The following is a 22,128-nucleotide window of genomic DNA, read 5'->3' on the forward strand; positions in this document are numbered from 1 at the left end:
GACTTTATGGGAAAATGGATATTATGCGTTCAACTCATTGTTAAAAATACATGCATACTCTCCATTTCCCACATGTTCTAGAAAGTCGACGAGGAACTTGCGTACCTGCCAAAACGAATGTGATGAATACACATCCTTATGGCCGATCACTTCTACCCAAAACACAAATGTTTGCTATTGTGGGATTAATAATGACCAGGCGGTAGTGTCTGCAACATGTTGAAATACTTTTAGCAGAGGAGATGAGTCACTTTCAATGGAAAGGAGATTCTGGAACGAGGGTGAAAGAGGATAGACTCAGGAGTAATCTAAAGTAATATTTAGTGGTTGCATTGAACAGCCTCCCCATTGAAGGGGATGGAGAAAGTATAGTATTTGATTCAAAAAAGCATGGTATAAATACAGAGGATTTCTGTGGGAATGGTAGGGATCATGAAGCTGAATAGTTGTGGATGGGCAGATTAGATAGGACTTTTTGATCTTTTTCTGCTGGCATGTTTCAATCTTTAGAACATAAGAATTGCCATACTGGGTCAGACCAAGGGTCCATCAAACCCAATATCCTGTTTCCAACAGGGGCCAATCACAAGTACCTGGCAGGATCCCAAACAGTAGATAATATCCCAAGTTGGTAATGACCATGGAGAGGAAGTGTCTTTTCCCAAGTATATCTGGTTAATGTTTATGGACATCTCCTCCAAGAACTTGTTCAAATCTTATTTAAACCCATCTATGCTAACTGCCTTTACCACATCTTCCAGCAATAAATTCTAGAGCTTAATTGTGGGTTGAGTGAAAACGAGTTTTCTGATTTATTGTAAATGGGTTACTTGCTAAGTTCATAAAGCATCCCCTAATTTTTGTATTTGAAAGATTTATAATTTCCTGGGACTACACCTCTTCTCCTCCTAGTTCGCGCTTCAGACAAGAGAATAGCTTGTGATGAAGAGTTCTCCGACTCAGAGGATGAGGGTGAAGGAGGGAGACGCAATGTGACAGATCACAAGAAGGGAGTCAAGAAAGCCAGAATTGAAGAGGACAAGAAGGAAATTGAAGAGAAGAAATCAGGTCTGTGCTCTTCAGTTCTAAGTGCAGAGCCTGGTCTTTTTTTTCATACAGTCCATTAAAATAACAAGGGTTAACATTTTGTCAACACCATGGGGCAGTATAAGGAAGGACCCACACTGCTGGGAGGCAGTTGACTGTCAGAGGCACTGTCCTTCCAGTGCTGACGCTGCAGGGTAGTACCAGGGAAGATGCTGCACTGCTGGAGGTGCTGTCCTTCTACTGCTCACACTGCAGGGGTAGTACTAAGGAAGGTGCTGCACTGCTGGAGGTGCTGTCCTTCTAGTGCTCACACTGCAGGGTAGTACCAGGGAAGATGCTGCACTGCTGGAGATGCTGTCCTTCTACTGCTCACACTGCAGGGGTAGTACTAAGGAAGGTGCTGCACTGCTGGAGGTGCTGTCCTTCTAGTGCTCACACTGCAGGGTAGTACCAGGGAAGATGCTGCACTGGTGGAGGTGCTGTCCTTCTACTGCTCACACTGCAGGGGTAGTACCAAGGAAGGTGCTGCACTGCTGGAGGTGCTGTCCTTCTACTGCTCACACTGCAGGGTAGTACCAGGGAAGATGCTGCACTGCTGGAGGTGCTGTCCTTCTAGTGCTCACACTGCAGGGTAGTACCAGGGAAGATGCTGCACTGCTGGAGGTGCTGTCCTTCTACTGCTCACACTGCAGGGTAGTACCAGGGAAGATGCTGCACTGCTGGAGGTGCTGTCCTTCCAGTGCTCACACTGCAGGGTAGTACCAGGGAAGATGCTGCACTGCTGGAGGTGCTGTCCTTCTACTGCTCACACTGCAGGGTAGTACCAGGGAAGATGCTGCACTGCTGGAGGTGCTGTCCTTCTAGTGCTCACACTGCAGGGTAGTACCAGGGAAGATGCTGCACTGCTGGAGGTGCTGTCCTTCTACTGCTCACACTGCAGGGTAGTACCAGGGAAGATGCTGCACTGCTGGAGGTGCTGTCCTTCTACTGCTCACACTGCAGGGTAGTACCAGGGGAGGTGCTGCACTGCTGGAGGTGCTGTCCTTCTACTGCTCACACTGCAGGGGTAGTACTAAGGAAGGTGCTGCACTGCTGGAGGTGCTGTCCTTCTACTGCTCACACTGCAGGGTAGTACCAGGGGAGGTGCTGCACTGCTGGAAGCACTGTCATTCCTGTTCTGACCCTTCAGGGCAGTACTAGGAGAGATGCTGTGCTGCTGACGGCACTCTTTTCTGTGCAGAACAATACTAGGAGTGCCTTGAGTGTCAGCCTTTTACTTGAGTAATGCTCATATTTGGCCCTCATGAGCATCCTGCTGCTGTTGTGAATAGCTTCCTCTTTTGGACATAGGTCTTTTTGGAAGAACACACTGAAACTAGTATTTTTCACTGACAAATTGTGGTGTTAATATGTGCCCTTTATGGAAATGTTTGTTTTTCAGATGTTAAAGAGGAAGAAAAATCAAAGGAGAACAGTGGTGAAAAAGCAGACACCAAAGGGTAAAACCTTAGCTGTTGTGTGAAATACACAGTCCTGTGGAGCCAGTCAGAGCTTGTGGTGGTGTGGAGGCAGCACTTCTGACTACTGGGCTGGGGCAGGGGTGGCGGCAGCCCCATCTTGTGTTTGCATTGGAGACAGGTTATGTTGTGTTAACCCGTACTACTTGAGTGAACTGGGAAAGGGATCAAAGGAGGAGAAGCCCATGGTATCTCTGCTGCCTGCACCCCATTAGCATAACAACAACTGGGCCTGGAGCCCAGGAACCAACAGAGGGTAACTGGCTCCTAGTGGATTGTCTCAATTCTGATTTTAGATTGCATCAATCTCTCACTTTTTCCAAGGACAAGCAGTTGATATCAATTGATGGCATCAACATGGACAGTCTCATAGTTCCTTTGTAGGCTTTCCCACCTTGCAGAGTCCCCTCAGTTGCTGGTAAACATTTCTGTAGTGCTGTACAAATGCACATAAGAGAGAGAGTCCCTTCTCAAAAGAGCTTACAAACATTCAGGATAAAGAGATGTCTAATTTTATTTATAAAGAACATGGTTAAACCAACATGACTGTGATCAGGAGAACCAGGGATTAAGGTTTAAAAGCAGCCTCAAAAGGGTGGGTCTTTAGTTCACAGCAGCAGCTGGGCACATTCCCTCCTGCAGCAAGAATTTGACAGAGGTTTTCACTGAATGCTCCATTGATATTTTCTTCCTCTAATTCTCCAGTAATAATCCTAGATAGCTTTTTGGACATTTTTTTTTAAGTCCCAGTTTTTTTCCTTTGTGGTCTTAAGGCTCTGATCCTTTTTTCTTCAGTATGGCCTCTACTGCATTCTGGCCAGTTCTTTTCATCAAGGAAATTTTATTTTGATTTTGCATTGACTGTTCTCACTGTGTCCCAGAAGAAGGCAATAGCTTCAAGTGCTGTCCCTGATGCTACTTCAACTTGTCCATAATTGACTGTCACAAAATTTGCATCCATTTTCTAGACTAGAGCATGATGACCTGTTGTGGTATGTGCTCAAAAGGTGTTGCTGAGGTCCATCAGTGTCCAAAGATTGAAACTTCAGGAAACCATAGTTTCTAAGCAGAAGCCTAGTGCTACTCCAGTTTGCACCAAAAGTATCAATGTTGAAAACCTGCAGAGCTGCACAGACCACTGGAACTGCATCGGCACCAAGGGTGCCTCACTTGATCTCGGTACCAATATCAGGACGTAGGTCCAGGGACAGGGAACCTAACCTCTCTTACCACTAGGCATCTGAGAAGGGATCCTTGGGTTTAGGTTCTGAAGTCCCCTTCAATGCGGAGATCAAAGAGCGAAGAAACAACTCCTATGAATCTTCTCAAGTGGCTGCTTCAGGAGGTGTTTGGACTGCCAGACTGAGACAAAGCCCTAGCAGACTCTAGAAGTGGAGGCAGTTACCATTGTTTATTTTCTTTCTGGTTACTTGCTTACTGAGTCTGTTCTGGTGTTGTCTTTGGCAGTATTTGATATTGAACTAGACAATATCATCGTTCACTCCTCTGTCAGATTCAGATGTAGATGCAAAGTGAAACAATCTTTGGCACCTCTGCCCTGACATTGAGTGATTTTGCATCAACCCCATTGTTTCAGTGCCTAGGTCCAGCCTTAATGCTGCCTGCTGCAAATTGAGTTGGGAAAGCTTTGGGGAGAGAGGACTTTCCATCTCTCATTTGGTCCCAGTCTCCAAGGAATCATGTGGGAAATCAACCGCAGTAATGGTTCCAGAGTTGATGCCTTCTCAAACTTCAGATCCAGTTTTAACCTCTGAATCTGAGTTCTGGGGCTCCATCTTATAGACCTGGAGAATCTTGTTCTGAGGAGAGAATATTCTTTTGACCTCCCCTTGAACTCCTTTCCTCCTGAGATTTGGAACCAGGTCCCCTGCAGAGGATTTTTCCTTTCTCTCCCTCTTTTATGCAGAGAATGACTGAGACCTAATTTGGAGGTAGAAGATGAGGCACCATTCCCTGTACCGTACTCAGATCAGTCCAGACTGCTGGGTTTTGCCTCTCTTCCAGCAGATGGAGACAGAGGAAAAACTTTGAGAGTACCCTCTCTTAAGCTGGTGTGCTACCTGCAGCTCTTCAGTATTTCTCTGTCTCCAGCAGATGGAGGTGTTGCAAAACCTGCGGTTCTGAACCTGTGGGGGTTCTTTTAAAAAAAAAAAAAAATGGAAGAAATCCAGTTAATTTTTTTTTCTTTATCCTTCCTTTAGGCTGTCAAGGTATGACCAAAAGTGTAGCTGTCCTCCCAGGGAGTTGGCAGGTCCTAGGGGGACCATCCTTCCTGGTAGCAGGCGTAAGGTAGCTCGGGTTGGTGACCCTTATTTGATAGCCAGTAAACAGGTTCCCTCCCCCGCGGGGACCCGGAGCCTCTAAGCCCTCCTTGCCGACAAAAAAAAATTATTTTTTCTAAGTTTGATCGGCAGTGCTTGGAGTGGCAGACCTTGCCGGTGCAACTGACCTTAGAGAGTCGGATCGCACTGAAGAGCCGTGCTGGGCGTGATCCCGCTCCGGGGTGTGCAGGGGGGGGGGATTGGCGGCATTGTCTGCGCAGGCTCTAATGGCTTTTGCTATGCCGCGTAGTGCTGCTTGTGAGGCCTGCGGGGAGCCGACTAAGCAGCTCTCCCGGTCAGGTCTCTGTAGGCGCTGCCTCCCTGGTGGGGAGGGCTCCTCCATTGCGGCAGCAGGTCCGGCCAGGCCCTGTGGTGCGAGTAGAAGGGTCGTGGGGAGGGAGAGCGAGGTCGTCCCGTTCTCGCTGAGTGCGGGAATGGCGGCCATTTTGGATCCTATGCTGGCTGGGGAGGGGAGTTCCCCCCCATGCTACTGCCGGTAGCTTTGAGTCGGGAAAATCCCCAGGACTCTCCTTTTGAACTCCCACTGCCTCCCCCTGTTTCCCCGGTGGGGGAAAACCTGAGATCAGCTAACAAAGCCCTCCTAACCATTCCTTCTGTTAAAACTGCAAGACTGACCCAAGTTAGAGAATGGGCATTATCCTTAGCTGGACCGGTACTCTGGAACACCATGCCCCTAGAAATTAGACTACAGAAAGATTTCAAATTTTTCAAAAAGAGTTTAAAAACCTGGCTATTTAAACAAGCTTTTTACAAAGAGAACGGAGAATAGTGGAATAATGAAAGCTGGCAGCAGAACTTCAGCACACAGCTCAATATGTGTGATTTTATTATTTTATTTCACCTTTAACATAAAATATACAATCCAATAGAGCCATACATGTAATTAATACTGATACATGTAGGAAAAGGACAAGATTTATAACATTCAGCAAATAGTCTATTATGAAACTGTTACCGGACTTTAATGGCACTTCTTATAGATAAGAATTAACATATACAATTACCAAATTTATATATGTGCCTTTCTGTAAACCGTTGTGATGGTATATAACTTAACGATGGTATAGAAAAGATTTTAAATAAATAGTTGCTTGGATACTTTTTATACATAAGAGCTGCAGGTAGCACACCAGCTTAAGAGGGGGTACTCTCAAAGTTTTTCTCTATCTCCATCTGCTGAAATGGAGACAAAACCCAGCAGTCTGGACTGATCCGTGGTACCACAGGAATGAAAATTAGCAGGTAAGAATCAATTTTCCTTTGCTTGGTTTCCTCCCGTACCTCAGGGCCCCCAAGGGAAGTGCCTGTTCATCTCCTTCAGGATGCACATAACAGAATGTGGGAGAACTCATTCATACTTGTTTCTGAGGTAAAGAAAGAGGACAACTCCAGAATCCCACAAGGTCCAGTTGCCCCACCTGTCTGGCTTTTGATTGTGTCTGCAAAAGAACAAGTCCTTTATAGCTCCTGGGTGCAAATCAGGCTTTAGATTTTTACAGGACAAAGTTCTTCCAAGATGCTATGCTCAGCTCCCACATAGCTTCTTACCAGACAGTCATTGTTAAGTACTTGCATTCTGTACTTTGCTGGGATTGGAATTTTCCAATCCCAGCAAAGAAACCAGAAAAGTTTGTCCACTTACTAAACAATAATGTGGCGGGAGGGAAGTATCTGATGTTTTTGATCTACAAGGCTTTCCAACTGGCATCAAGAGCCTTTCATGGCCATCAGCACCTGCAGACACTCATGGTTGAGGGCCTCTAAGAAGATGTCCAGAACTGGTCTTAGGCAGACAGAATCTCTTTGGAGATAAAGTAAAAGAAGCAGTGGATCAGATAAGACCTTACTGTTCAAAGCTTCAAATGCTGTCCATTGCTACTACTGATCCATTCTCTTCTGCAAGAAAGTACTAAAGTCAGCAGCAGAGAACATAGATTTGCCCTTAGAACAGACCGACATCCCAGTCACTGGAAACCACCACTTCCAATGCCATGTATTGCCTTTTGGCTAGGAACCTTCATTTTCAGATTCTACTTTAATTTTCCCAGGAATTTGTCAAGAACCCCACCCCCAAGTCTGCAGAAACACCACAGCAACTGTTAGATATTATGAAAATCCGAGATGCTAATGCTAGGACAAAAGTAGGTTTTCAGTTCTTGTTTATTTTTCCTGGCAATTTGTTAGCGTTTGTTCCTGTTCATACCCCAGATCAATCCAGGCAAGTGGGTTTTGCATCCCTACCAGCAGATGGAGGCAGAGAATAAAAACTTTTCAGGCACTGCTACATAACTGAGAGTGCTACCTTAATCCCTCTATTTCTCTGTCTCCAGCAAATGATAGAGGTGCAAACGTGCAGTCTGGAGTTTGATGTAAAGAAAAGGAATTAGAAGAAAGAATTGGAACAACTAATGAAGAGTGGTGCTTCCCAAGGTGTTAGGTTCCTTCGTGGGCCATCCCTTGGGTAGAGAAGGGCAAGTGGGGAGTTGGAGATCTCTGATTTAGCTCGGCCCTTGTCTTCCAGAGGGAGGGAAAGCCAGGGGTCCTGGTTCCCTCAGCTAACAGCCAGAAGCAGGGAAGAATATTTTTCTGTTAACTTGGCTCCTTGGTTGCTGTTTCTTTAAGAAAAAAAAAGTAAACAGACTTAGAGGAACAGGGCTGATCGGGTATCTGTTTTTGAGTGATAAGATCAGTAGTGCGAGTGAGAAGGGACGACCGCAACTTGGCCGCAGTACCAGGGGTCTGGACAGCACTGACAGGAGCCACTCCGTGGCTCTTGGAGGTTATTTTTATTGCTGACCGCGAGAGAAGCATGGCGCTTCTTGCTGAGCACAGGAAAGTGTGTTGGGTCTGCGGATTGAGGCAATTGCACCTCAGAGGAGCCTAGTGCACCAGCTGTTTGTCCAGAGGGGAAGGGACCTCCACAGAGGTCTCAGGAAGCAATCGCTGCACGTGTTCTTCAGGGTCCCGTTCAGGAGGCTTTGGAGAGGAGAGAGTGGCAGAAGAGGAGGAGAGAATGGCAGGGGCCAGGGAAAGTGCATAGGAAAGAATTGGTGGGGGAGAGAGAGGTAGAGATGACTTCGTTAAGAACTTGAAACTTGCTCAGCTACCATCAGCACAATACCAATCCCTCCCTTCCACTACCAAGGCACAGCTCACAGTAACAGTAGGTACAGGCTGTCAGTGGCACTATCACCAGCACATCCAACAGAAATCATATTTCACGTCTATTATTTTTATTACATTGGCTACCCATTAAGTCACACATCCAGTATAAAGTTGCCTTCACCATTCAGAATCTTCATCATATAAACTCTCTCTGGGTTAATTCTGCTTTGAACTGCTTTGAACTTGTACACACCAACCTGCAATTTGTTCTTCAAATCAGCATCTGTTAGACAATCCCTCTTCTAAACTTACCCGATTAGACAGCACTTCTCCATAGTAGGCTTGTCACTTTGGAACACACTACCTTCCCAATTCTGCGGTTCCTTTCCATATCCCAGATCAGTCCAGATCCCTGAATTTTGCCTCCCTGCCAGCTTATAGAGACAGAGAAAAAGTTTCACTGATACTGCCATATAACTTAGTGTTTCTCTTGCAATCACTCAGTATTTCTCTGTCTCCAGCAGATGGTAGTGGTATAAAATCTTCTGTCTGGATTATATAGAGAAAAAAAGGATAGATTTCCAGCTTTTCCTCCCAGGGGGGTTGGTAGGTCTTGGTGGGGCCCATTCCCCCTGGTTTGAGATAGACGAGCAGGGGGTTGGTCACTTTTGATGGAGGCTTGGTCCTAGATTCCATGGAGGTGTACTTCTGGTGATCCAGTTCCCTCATCTTCCACAAGGCAGCATTGGCTAGCGCTGGCAGCTCTGCATTGAAAGCAGCCCTACTAAGCCAGGGAAGTAATATTATTGTTACCTGCGCTATTGGTGGTATTAAAGCTTATTCCAAAAAAAAAACAAAAACTGAAAGCTTGATTGCTGCCTCATGCGGGATTGGCTTTGTGGCAGCCCTGGCTCTGGTGGGGTCAATCGCGGGGTGCAGAGCTGTTCTTTCCTCTGTTCTGGGGATCCCAATGTAGTGGTGAAGGTACCGGCGCGCGGCTCCTAGCACCACATGACAAAAACGGCGCATGACAAAAACAACCACTTCTGCGGTTTGTCACAGTCACATCTGTCTCACAACAGCTTATGCGTCCGATGCATCTCCAGCAGGGAAGACACGTAGGGGGAGCAGAGTGCTTGGGACTAAGGCTAAGTGAGCCCCATGGGTGTCTGAGTCTAGTGCCTTGGCTTTTCCCGTGAGCACAGGAACAGTGGCCATTTTGAATTCTTTGTCAGCGGCAGCAGGGTTGGTTGAGGAGGCAGGGGAATCCCTGTCTGTTATCACCTGCAGTACCCAGCCCCAGAAAGGGACAGGGTACTTCTGACACAGAGGAAGACTTTCTGAACCAGGATTCAGATGATTCACTGGCTTTTCTTCAGTTGTTGTCCTTTTGATGCACAGGGCATATTTGACTAAGAAGGCAGCAGGAGATTGCAACCCTCGGCCATAGACTCAGGCCACGAATGGTTCTCGGATGGTGAAGAGGGCCAGGTGAGCAAAGAGGAAGCAGTTGAGCATTCAACGCATTCTGGACCTGTCCCCTTGGCCAGTTAGGTCCCAGTAAGGACACTGATGAATCAGAGGATTTCAATGCTCCTGTGCAGGATTCCCTGGCAAAATCTGTGCATGTTGGGTCAGAGCCAGACAATGGCCCAGAAGAGGTTCTGGTGGCTGAAGGGCATGACCCTAAGATTGTGCTCCTTTTTCACAAGGAGGAGCTGTGGCCCTTGATTCCACATGTCTTTAAGGAACTTGGAATCAAGGTTCTGCAAGAGAAGTCAGACCAGGAAGGCGTGGACCCCATAATGGACCCAGCAAAAGCTTTTTGCTGTCATGAGTCTGTAAAGAAATGGGTGGATCGGGAGTGGGATACCCCTGAGACCGGCTTGAAGATTGGTAGAGCAATGGCAAACCTGTATATGTTACCAAAGGAGATGGCACTTTTGACGCTGCTGAAGGTGGACACTTCGGTGTTGGCAGTAACCAAGACCACCAGCATTCCGATGACGGGGTCTGCTGCTTTAAAAGATGTGCAAGATCGAAAGAAGGTTTTTGAGGTATCTGCCCTGGGCATAAGGGCTGCGGTTTGCAGCAGCTTTGTGCAGAGGATATGCCTATGCTGATTTCAACATTTGCAGGCAAAGGAGTCTTCATTGGCAGCTGCAGCAAAACAGACTGAGTGTTTGGAAGTGGCAGTGTTATATGTGGCAGATATTTATATAACCTGATCAGAGCATCATCTAGGATCATGATGTCGGCCAGGCGGTTACTTTTGCTACGAAGCTGGTCAACTGATGTTTGGTTCAAATCTCAGCTGGGGGGGCTCTACTATAAGAAGAAAGAATCATGGTCTATCAATCAGTTAGACGAGAGCAGTGTGTTTCTCATTACTTATCTTTCTGCCATGGTTACATGACCATCCGGTGCAGGTGATATCTGACAGTGCAATGATGATGGCCTACATCAACCAACAGGGAGAAACCAAGAGTCGGGCAATGGCTCAGGAGACCCAGGAGTTGGTTCTTTGGGCAGCACAACACTTGGACCATCTGGTGGCATCTCACATAGCTGGGATGGACGATGTTCAGGGGGACTTTCTCACTTGGAGAAAGCTGGATCCCAGAGAGTGGGAGCCGTCAGAGATGGTGATATGGCTCATTCAAAACAGATAGGGATGTCCCAACATGGATCAAATGGCGTCCCAACAAAACGCCAAATCTCCTCGTTTTTACAATCGTAGGAGAGAACACGGGGCAAAAGGAATCGATGCTCTGGTTCTACCATGGCCTCAGGGCATTCTTTCTTTCTTCCATGGCCGATGGTGGGCAAGGTGCTTTGGCAGATAGAGAAACATCTGGCACTGTGATTCTGGTGGTTCTGGAGTGGCCAGGTTGACCATGGATCTTGGACTTGGTCAACGTAGCAATAGATGGGCCATTATGGTTCAGCCATCTGTAGAATCTTTTCTGCCAGGTCTCAATATTTTTGGATAGCGTGGCTCACTTCTGTCTTGCGGCTTGGCTTTTAAGAGGAGACGCCTGAAATGGGAGGAGTATTCTGAGGATGTCATTGCCACCTTATTGCAGGCCAAATTATCTTCAACATCCTTGGCTTACATGAGGGTTTGGAGGGTCTTCGAGTCGTGGTGTACCGTTAATGGAGTGCTGCATATTCTGGCTATGGTGTCACATAGTTTGGCTTTTCTGCAGGAGGGTTTGGCTAAGGGTCTAGCCTTTAACACTCTTCGAGTGCAGGTCTCAGCTTTCGGCTGTCTTCAAGGTAAGGTGCAAGGATTTTATTTCTCAGATTTTCTATACTGCACAAACAGAAATCTGGTCAGAGTGGATCCAGATGTGATCCATTTTCTTCGAGGAGCAAAGAATTTGCATTCTCCAGTAAGAAAGCTCTGTCCCTCTTAGAATCTTCATCTGGTGCTTAGAGTGTTCTGTAAGGCTCAGTTTGGAGTTCTGAAGAGGGCAACCGTAAGGGACTTAACTCGAAATGTGTTTTTTCTGGTGGCTGTTCAGCCAGGAGAATCTTGGAACTTAAGACTTTGTTGTGTCGAGATCCTTTTCTGCAGATTTCAGAGTCTGAGGTCTCGTTACGTAAGGCACCTTCTTTTCTTCTAAAGGTTGTTTCTGCATTCCATCTTAATCAAACTGGAACTTCTAGCCTTTCCAGATTTGGATTTGTCTGTGCCTCATGCGAAAGAACTTTGGGTCTTGGATGTAAGGCAGGCTTATTGAGGTATGTTAAGGTTACTAATAATTTCTGGAGAACCAATTACCTTTTTGTGCTGTGGAGTGGTTTAAGAAGGAGTGTAGGCCGTCAAAAGCTACAATTGCGCATTGGCTGAAAGAGGCTATTGGTTCAACTTACATTTGTAAGTGTCATCCTGTGCCTTAAGGGTTGAGGGCTCACTCGACACATACTCAGGCGACCTCTTGGGCAGAATCTCAACAGGTGTTCCCGCAAGAGATTTGCAGGGCAGTTACTTGGAAGCCATTACACACTTTCACCAGACATTATCAGTTGGATGTTCAGGCTCTGGATTCCATGTGCTTTGGTAAGTGTTCTATGAGCAGAATTCTCATGGTACCACCCTATTTAGGGGAGCTTACATACATCCCAGGACTCTGGACTGATCTGGGGCATGAACAGGAAAGGAAAATTGGTTCTTACCTGCTAATTTTCATTCCTGGAATACCCCAGATCAGTCCAGAGACCCACCCATTGGGGAGGGTTCGCTCATACTGCTAGTTTTCTATATAATGCAGAGAAGATGAGGTTTTCAATGATGTTCTCCTATGTTCTTGGAACAGATTTCCAATTTTGAGGCTTTGTCTTCCTCCTGCTCATTGTAGGGATTTTGGATTCAAGATTCTTAGTAGTGGTTTTTAATTATCTTGGCTTGTGTACAAGACATACTGAATGACTGCAAGTAGTATACTAGGTTATATGGCAGTGTCAGTGAAACGTTTTCTCTGTCTCCATCTGCTGGCAGAGAAGCAAAACTCAGGAGTCTGGACTGATCTGTGCCATTCCAGGAACGAAAATTAGCAGGTAAGAACCAATTTTCCTTTAAACTGACAAAGTATTTTAAAAATCTCTTGAAACTTTGTTTAACCTAGCTTTCAAGGACCTTAATAACCAGTAGTCTTGGCCCTACTCTTCTAAATAGTCCTGATAGCGCTCCCTGGCAGTATCTCACTGTAAAGAATGACAATTCATTGTTCTCTCACACACTTATCATGTGAAGTCTCTTATTGTATTTATGTATTATTATTTTTTTAATGTATTCTACCCCAACCCTTGGAGGGTATGGGCTAAAAATGGCTTTCACTTGTTCACAGAAGTGAGGTAAGATTCTGTCAGTGCAGGAATCACCAAGGCACAGCTCACAAACAGTGGATGCAGGCTATATCCATGCACAGCTAGCACCACTGGGGCTTCCTCCGTGCAAAAGCACTAAGTTACACCAGGCATGGGCTCTGTATGTGCACAGCTGCTATTGTTTGGGCTTTGCACCCTACCCTTCTCCAAAGTAGCAAGGTATAACTTATAGAAACAGTGAGTGCAGAGCTGGCACCACTTGGGGGGGGGGGGGGGGGGGTTCCTTAATGTAAAGGATCGAGATGCAGGTCACAGGGACTGTGTTACTGCTGTGTATTGATATAGTTGGGACCAGGCAGACCAAGTCCCTGCGTTTCCCAGCTGTCACCCTGATAGACTGCTGAAGATTGCTAAGCGCTGACCTAAGGATTTACATAGTTTACCTTCTATCTTTTGCCTAGCTCGCAGAACTGGTAGATGTTGTGCAGGTTTTTCTGCATCATCCGAGATGCACAGTTCTCAGGCTGAGCTTCGACCTGGTGTGGGGTGCATTGAAAACGTGTTGCATAGAGTCAAACATTCTGATGAATTTTCTTTTGCCTTTTGACAGTGCCAAGTTGGAACAACCCAGCAACCCTTGAACAGCAGATGGTGCTGTGGACGGCGGCCGGAGGAAGGCGGGTTTTCTGTGTCACTTTGTCTTCTCTAGTGCTTGCTATTTATTTTCAGACGGTATCGTGCAGTTTATTTGGAAAGTTGTGCTTTGAGTTTTCTAATTATGAAACAAATTCCTCTCTTCGCCATGGCTATGCTTTATGTGATAGTATTTAAGGTGGATGTCAGCTATTATGTTACGTCTAAAATCTGATCTCTTTGAGAAGGAATTTAATTTGTCTTGGAGCTCATTTTACTTCTTTTATAATTAAATCTTTATTAAAAAAAAAAAAAAAGAAAATCCTTGAATTTAGGTTGTGTTCAATATCAGTACTCATAGGTTGTTTCTGGGTCAGTGAGACCTTGCCTATATCACTGTCTTCTGTGGCTGGCAGAGGATGCTGGCATGCCATGGCACCTAGGCATCATCCTGTTAACAAACTCCTCTACCAAGAACTGCAGAAAATGTGGAAAGAAAAACAGTGTGCACTTCCAGCACTCATATAGGGATCCTCGCCCCCTTCTCTAGATCCTACCTTGCCCGTTTTATCTCCTCTACATTGGGAATTAAATTTAAGCAAGACCATCCTGACCAATCAGAAGTGACTGCTGTTAGTTGCTTTCATATTGCTTGGCGACATCACAGAAGGTAGGCTGCCACCCCTGAACAAGGTTCTGTTAGTATCAGGTATAAAGAAGAGGCTACAGCTAGCCATCAGATACTGGTTTTGTTCTCACACTGCATGAGGGAGGGTGGTGGCTGGCTTCCAGAAATAATTCCTGAGTCGCTCTACTTTTCATGGGAAATTAAAATCTTTCTATTCTATGTCATGCTCGTTTATTGGCCAGCTAATTGCACAGAAATTTATTAATGCTGTGTTTTGTATTGTGATACCTCTTAAAGGTAGAAGCTTTCATGACCACCCAAGTCTCCTCTTCAGATGTGATTGCAAGACTGCAGGAAGAAAACATTTTTTTTTTTATTGCTAGAGAATGTGGATTATTGGCCGATATTATCCTAATCTCCACTAAACACCTCCCAATGACTTTGATTATGGGAACTTTTGTTCCACATTCTCTGGCTTCCTTCAACCTTGCAGTCACATCTGAAAAGTGGTCTTTAAAGCTCTGCTGTACTACATTACTTTTGGCTGATAGTTTAAAAGAAATCGCAATCTAATAATACCCTTAGGAATTTAATAAATAATTCAGAGAAAACCAAGATTTAAGTATTGTGAGGTCAGAAGTTCCATCTTGATACAAGACAACTGCACTATACAAGAAGCAGAAAGGGGTATGACACCTTCCTCCCCTCTTTCCTTTATAAAACAAGACTGCTGGTGCACACAACAAGGACACGGTTCACAGGAGGACGATCAAACTGCTGCAGTTTCAGCCTCAGACGCCCTATGAGCTGAGACTTGGAGATCCTTGTTCCTTGTGACCTTGGCCAAGGCACTTTTCCCTCCAGTGCCTCAGGTACAAATTTACGGGCCGATACAGTACAGTGCGTTTTCGATGCGCTAGCATTACCCCTTATTCAGTAAGGGGCTGAAAACGCGCGTCCACCCCCCCCCCCCCCCCCCCCCCGAACCTAATAGCACCCGCAACATGCAAATGCAAGTTGATAGCCCTATTAGGTATTCCCGCGCGATTCAGAAAACAAAATGTGCAGCCAAGCCGCACATTTTGCTTTCAGAAATTAGCGCCTACCTAAAAGTAGGCGCTAATTCCTTCGGGCACCAGGAAAGTGCACAGAAAAGCAGTAAAAACTGCGATATTAAGTCGGAGGTCCTGAAAGTTTCCAAAAGTAAAAAAAAAAAAAAAAATTGAAGTCGTCCTGCGGCTGTCGGGTCGAAAACCGGACGCTCAATTTTGCCGGCGTCCGTTTCCGAGCCCGTGGCTGTCAGCGGGCTGGAGAACAGACGCCGGCAAAATTGTGTCGGCTGTCAAACCCGCTGACAGCCACCGCTCTGGTCCAAAAGGAGGTGCTAGGGACGCGCTAGTGTCCCTAGCACCTCCTTTTGCCTGTTTTTATCGCCGGGCCTAATTTGAATAGTGAATCGCGCACACAGGAGAGACTGACCTGTATCGGCCCGTTAGATTGTAAGCCCTCTGTGGATAGGGAAATACCTACAGTACCTAAATGTAATCTGCTTTGAAGCACCGAAAAGCTGAATATAAAAATCAGATAAATAAAAATATACCCTAGAGGAAAGGAGAGCCAGAGGAGATATGCTTGAGACATTCACATATCTGATGAGTATGAATACACAAGCAGCAGACCTGTGTCAAGGGAAAGTTCTAGAACAAGGCTCCAAGCTGGAAAACTGAGGAGAAACATCAGGAAACAGTTTTTCATAGGAAAGGGTAATGGATAGGGATGTGAATCGTGTCCTCGATCGTCTTAACGATCGATTTCGGCTGGGAGGGGGAGGGAATCGTATTGTTGCCGTTTGGGGGGGTAAAATATCGTGAAAAATCGTTAAAAATCGTGAAAAATCGAAAAATCGAAAAACCGGCACATTAAAACCCCCTAAAACCCACCCCCGACCCTTTAAATTAAATCCCCCACCCTCCCGAACCCCCCCCCCCAAATAACTTAAATAACCTGCGGGTCCAGCGGCGGTCCGGAACGGCAGCAGTCCGGAACGGGCTCCTGCTCTGAATCTTGTCGTCTTCAGCCGGCGCCATTTTCCAAAATGGCGCCGAAAAATGGCGGCGGCCATAGACGAAAAAGATTGGACGGCAGGAGGTCCTTCCGGACCCCCGCTGGACTTTTGGCAAGTCTCGTGGGGGTCAGGAGGCCCCCCACAAGCTGGCCAAAAGTTCCTGGAGGTCCAGCGGGGGTCAGGGAGCGATTTCCCGCCGCGAATCGTTTTCGTACGGAAAATGGCGCCGGCAGGAGATCGACTGCAGGAGGTCGTTCAGCGAGGCGCCGGAACCCTCGCTGAACGACCTCCTGCAGTCGATCTCCTGCCGGCGCCATTTTCCGTACGAAAACGATTCGTGGCGGGAAATCGCTCCCTGACCCCCGCTGGACCTCCAGGAACTTTTGGCCAGCTTGTGGGGGGCCTCCTGACCCCCACGAGACTTGCCAAAAGTCCAGCGGGGGTCCGGAAGGACCTCCTGCCGTCCAATCTTTTTCGTCTATGGCCGCCGCCATTTTTCGGCGCCATTTTGGAAAATGGCGCCGGCTGAAGACGACAAGATTCAGAGCAGGAGCCCGTTCCGGACCGCTGCCGTTCCGGACCGCCGCTGGACCCGCAGGTTATTTAAGTTATTTGGGGGGGGGTTCGGGAGGGTGGGGGATTTAATTTAAAGGGTCGGGGGTGGGTTTTAGGGGGTTTTAGTGTGCCGGCTCACGATTCTAACGATTTATAACGATAAATCGTTAGAATCTGTATTGTATTGTGTTCCATAACGGTTTAAGACGATATTAAAATTATCGGACGATAATTTTAATCGTCCTAAAACGATTCACATCCCTAGTAATGGAAGCTAAAACAGTATTGGAGTTTGAGGACATGGGTTAAGCAGAGGATCCTTAGTTGCTAAAAGAGAAGAGAGAGTGACCTGGTGTTTGTGTTTTATAATGCTGTAGTCGCCAGACTCAGCAATCAGTGTCGGCAGAGAGGCTGATGTGAGAGGTTGCTGGCAGGTGACAAAAGCTAGTGGAAAGATTAAAGACCCATATATGCACTCAGTTTTCCACCTGAGTAGCTTCCTTAAGGGTTCGCTGTCTTCTTTAAGGTCACCTTTGAGGCATATCCTGCCCCCATAGCATTCTGATCTGTCAAGCAGGCCTGTGATAATGGCAACCAATGAAAGAAACAAACACTCTCAGTTTTTTGAAGCGTTTGTTTCTTTTATTGGCTGCCAGGTTTTGGGAATTTGAGGCAGCATAGCTCTGAATTTAATTTTGTATGTTTATTCTGCCTTTCATAGCTGGTTCTCCACTTCAAATTGGATTACTTAATCGATGATTTGGTCCAAATAAAAGCATTCCATTAAATTACATCATAGGCACATTTGGATGCATTATAGTGTGTCGTTGCAGTAACCAAAAGCAAAGAGCCATTTATATTTAACTCAGCAATTGTTTCCATCCAGTGTCCATGGTTGAATTAGAGGTACTACATTATAGGCAAGTAACTCAGCAAACGAGCTGATGTAGGATCCTTGCCGTGTGTGTGCATTGTAGCGTAATACGTGCAGGTTTTGTGAGCTGATCCTATAGATGAAGGTGGTAATCTGTTGGGTGAATAGCCATGTTTTTACTTTGCATCAGAAGTCCATGTATTCACTGATTTCTTGTACTATGAGGGGAGTGTGCTCCATAGTTTTGGAAGTTCTGTTTTTATGTGGTCTGAGAGTTTTTATGGGTAGAGCAGCAAGTTGTTGTTTTTTGCCTTGAGTGAAGATTTTTCTGTGGGTGATATCTATCTTATCTTCTCAGATAGCCATGTGGGACCAGTGTGCTTCAATGCCTTGCATGTGAGGGTTAGAGCTTTGAATTTGAGCAGTAATTACAAGGCGATGAAAATTAGATCCTTAATGAAAGGATCTAGTAGTTCCTTACTCACATGATACAATGGGGAGCTTTTGTGTGTGTGCTGGTGATGCTTGGGAGCTTTTTAAGGCTTTTCCCATTGCCTGCAGCCACTAAAAATGTAGAGCGCTGTAGTGTGGCCTTTGGGTCTCTTGTGTGTGCAGTACTGAGACGTGGCCTCTTGGTGGCACAGCAGAGCTGTTGCTGAGCTAACTCGTGCCGGGGATCCAGTATTTTAGGGCTTTGCATGTTCCTTTAAAAAAAAAAAATTCAGTCTTTCCTGCATGCAGTGCCTCAAATCTAAGCAAAGAGCCACAATGAATATGCATGAGTTATCCTAAAAACTTGACTGGCCCAGGCAATCCCTGGGTTGAGAAGCACTGCTATAAAATAATCTCTCAACTAAGCCCTACAGGCACACCCAACCAGTTGGCTTTTCTGGATTTGCACAATGAATATGTATGGCATAGGTTTGCATACATTGGAGACCCAGTATGTTCAAATCTACCTCATGTATAATCATTTCAGATCTACTGAAAACCAATATAATTACTTGTGCCTTCAAGCTTGGACTTCCCCTCCTTTCTTCATAAATAAGGCACCTCTGTGTTTAGCCCAGTCTTCCTTGTTTTATATCCACCACCTCTTCAGCGTGCAGTGCATTCAAAAAGTAGTCTGACCCCATCACCTTTTCCACACTTTTATGTTACAGCCTTATTCTAATATGCATTTTTCTCTCCTTAATCTATACACAATACCCCATAATGACAAAGCAAAATCAGGTTTGTAGAAATTTGTGCAAATTAAAAAAAAAAATTCAAAACTGAAATATCACATTTACATAAGTAGTGAGACCCTTTTCTATGACACTCTGAGGAGCTCAGGTGCATCCTGTTTCCATTGATCATCTTGAGATATTTCCTCAAATTCATTGGAGTCCACCTGTGGTAAATTCAATTTCCTAGCGTGTAGCACAGGGGTCAGGAACCTTTTTGGCTGAGAGAGCCATAAACGCCACATATTTTAAAATGTAATTCCATGAGAGCCATACAATATGTTTAAAACTAAATACAAGTAAATGTGTGCATTTTATGTAAGATCACACTTTTAAAGTACAATAAGTCTCTGAAAATATTACACCAGGCCTTAAGACACCAATACATCTCCTATTAGGAAAACGGACCAAGTCAGGCTGCTATAGAGTCCTACACAGAAACTACACGCCAGCAGAAAACCTCACCTGAATCACGTGCTGTCCCTCACCTAACATAGAATAAAGAGACCAAAAGATGGACTCAGGACCAATGGGTACAGTGTACTCCTGATAGCAGTTGGAGACTGATCAGATTTCAATCTGACGTCAGCCCTAGAACATATACCCCTGCAGGAAGTGCAGCTCGTCAGTATTTTCCATCTCCATAGCAGTTAGGACTCTATGCACGCTAGCACAGCATTAGAGTAAATTTTATCAAAGAAATCCAAATTAAGAAGAAATCTTACCTCTACAGACGAGCCCCGCTCTCCTGTGGTGACACCTGTTGGGTCCCTCCCCCAGTTGAGATTCCCGATGTGATTTCCGCGATCCCTCGGAGGTCAGCCTCAGTCCAGTGGCCGACCCTCGGCCGCTGGACCTAGCCCCCAACATCGGGTGAGGCTGAGAGGCAGCGGGTGCAACCTCGAGCGCAGCAGTGAAGGTATTTTCCCTCTCTCCCCGCAGCCGGAGACCGCCCAAACGAAACTGGGAAGCGCCGAGACAAGGTAAGGTAGAAATCTATTAAAGTCTCCGGTCTCCGATGGTCGAGGAGATGCACAGGTCGCCAGCCAGGACCAGTGCCACCAGGTTGATCTGTCTTAGGGCTAGATCCCGGTCAGATCCGAGGGTCCTCCCACGTGGAGACCCTCCGAGGTGGTCGCCATATTTGTCTGCGTGGTCACCGTCACCATTTTGGCCCTGTATGCCTCCCTGTCCGCCGTCTCGATCCGTGTGCACAAATCCCTTATGCACACAACGTCACATGCACAAGTTCTGGATGCACAAGCGAAGCACTTAGCCACGCGCTCACTGTGCTGGGCGCATAATTTTGACCCGTGCGCACAACTATGCGCACATCGCTCTGCACGCGCACACCAATCCTATGCGCGCATCTTCGCACAACTATATTGTACGCGCACAAACATGGCACCTCCTGAAAATAAGCTCAAAGCTTAGGGCCTTTGCCCAGCATGCCACATTAGAGCTGCACAGCATGAGGAGGCCACAGCCCTGTGTATACACTGCTAAGAGGCCCTAGGGGACCCAATTCATGGCCCTCCCCAGCCGATACCGGACCCTAGCCTCTCGAGCGGTACGCCGGACCTGGCATCACACAGCAGGACCCCCCCTCAAACAGGGCTCCCCAGGGACACGGCGCCCCCTAGTCTAGGCCCAGCCTCTATCTCCTGGGTGGAATTCTTCAAAGGTCTGCATACCTTTATCCACATGCAACTGGGGCCTCCTACAATGCGGTTACAGGCCCCACCAGAGGACCCTCTATGCCCATGGAAGTGATCCCACCGCCCAGAAGCCCCACCTTCGGGGATACAGATATCTCAGTTGAGGAGTCAGAACCCCTGGAAGAAGGGGAACTCCCGGGGACAGAACCCCATCGAACCATGAGATGCTTCTTCACCAAGGATGAACTTCCAGACCTGGTCACACACAGCTTAAAAGAGTTTGCCATCTCGGGCACAAGTGCCTCGGGGGAACCTAAGCTGAACCACTTTTGGAGGGACTTCATCAGACCTCCTGCCGTTTCCCACTATTACAAGCCGTCCAGCAACTAATTGACCTGGAATGGGAGGCCCCAGAGACCATGTTCAAAGGGGGCCGGGCTCTGGCAGCCATGTACCCCCTGGACCCTGCCGCCAAAGATCTCATGGCATGTCTGAAAGTGGATGCCATGGTCTGTGCGGTCTCGAAGTGCACTACTATCCCGGTGGAGGGAGGAGCAGCACTCAAGGATGCTCAGGACAGACATCTGGAATCTATCCTCAAACAGTCCTTTGACGACTCTATGTCTTTACAGATCGCGGCCTGCTGTGCAGTGGTGACAAGCGCCTGCTTAGTACAGACCAGGAACAACACTCCTGGGAAAGCCCTGGAACCAGCCGTATCATTCTTTGCGGACGCCGCTTCAGATCTGGTACGCACAGCAGCTAGAGGAGTCTCATCTGCCGTGGCAGCCAGAAGACAAATCTGGCTCTGAAAATGGTCAGCTGACGCATCCTCCAAAACGAGACTCGCAAGGATGCCTTTCAAGGGAACACTCCTGTTCGGAAGCGAACTAGAGAAACTAGCCAACAAGTGGGGCGAGTCCCCACTGCTGCGGCTACCGGTGGACAGGAATAAGCGAAACCAGCGATCCTTCCCCCGGACCTCCAGGAGCAGAGGATCACAGCACTTCAACCCATATAGAAGCTCATATCAAGTGGCCCGCCCCGCAGGCTGGAGCCAATCCTTTTGGAACAAGCACAATAAAAGGGGAGCCAGCTCGGGCCCAGGCCCCAGCCGCACCCCACAATGGAGATCAGCCGACCCATCCAAAGGAAGAAGTCATAGGGGGCAGACTGGCCCTATTCTACCAAAGATGGGTCGAGATAACTTCGGACAAGTGGGTCCTATCCATCATTTGAGAGGGATATTACCTGGATTTCCACCACCTCCCTCCAGACAAGTTTGTGGAATCTCCCTGCCACGACCCTTACAAGAGAATGGCAATGGAAGCTACACTGACCAGATTACTAGCCTTAGAGGCTATGACACCGGTTCCTCCACAACAAATAAATACTGGCCATTATTCCATCTATTATATCGTTCCCAAGAAGGAAGGAACATTCAGACCTATCCTGGACCTCAAGGTGGTCAACTGTCACCTGAAGATTCCTCACTTCCGCATGGAAACCCTACGCTCGGTAATAAAGGCGATAGAACGGAGAGAGTTCCTTACCTCCCTGGATCTTTCGGAAGCCTACTTACACATTCCGATCCATCAAGAGCATCAGCGTTTTCAACGCTTCA

At 46.8% G+C, this 22,128-nt stretch overlaps 1 protein-coding gene across 1 annotated transcript in view; it reads left to right on the forward strand.

Moving 5' to 3' along the window:
* HDAC2 (histone deacetylase 2) overlaps positions 1 to 13,820 on the forward strand; it is a 148,728-nt gene extending 134,908 nt beyond the window's left edge. Inside the window, exons 12-14 of the mRNA XM_029595238.1 lie at positions 913 to 1,068; positions 2,489 to 2,546; positions 13,476 to 13,820. Of these exons, the coding sequence (XP_029451098.1) occupies positions 913 to 1,068; positions 2,489 to 2,546; positions 13,476 to 13,506 (245 nt within the window). The 3' untranslated portion in view covers positions 13,507 to 13,820. The remainder of the gene's footprint in view (positions 1 to 912; positions 1,069 to 2,488; positions 2,547 to 13,475) is intronic.
* Positions 13,821 to 22,128: the final 8,308 nt, after the last annotated feature.

Source organism: Rhinatrema bivittatum, chromosome 3 (assembly GCF_901001135.1).
Source record: "Rhinatrema bivittatum chromosome 3, aRhiBiv1.1, whole genome shotgun sequence".
Lineage (NCBI taxonomy): Eukaryota > Metazoa > Chordata > Amphibia > Gymnophiona > Rhinatrematidae > Rhinatrema > Rhinatrema bivittatum.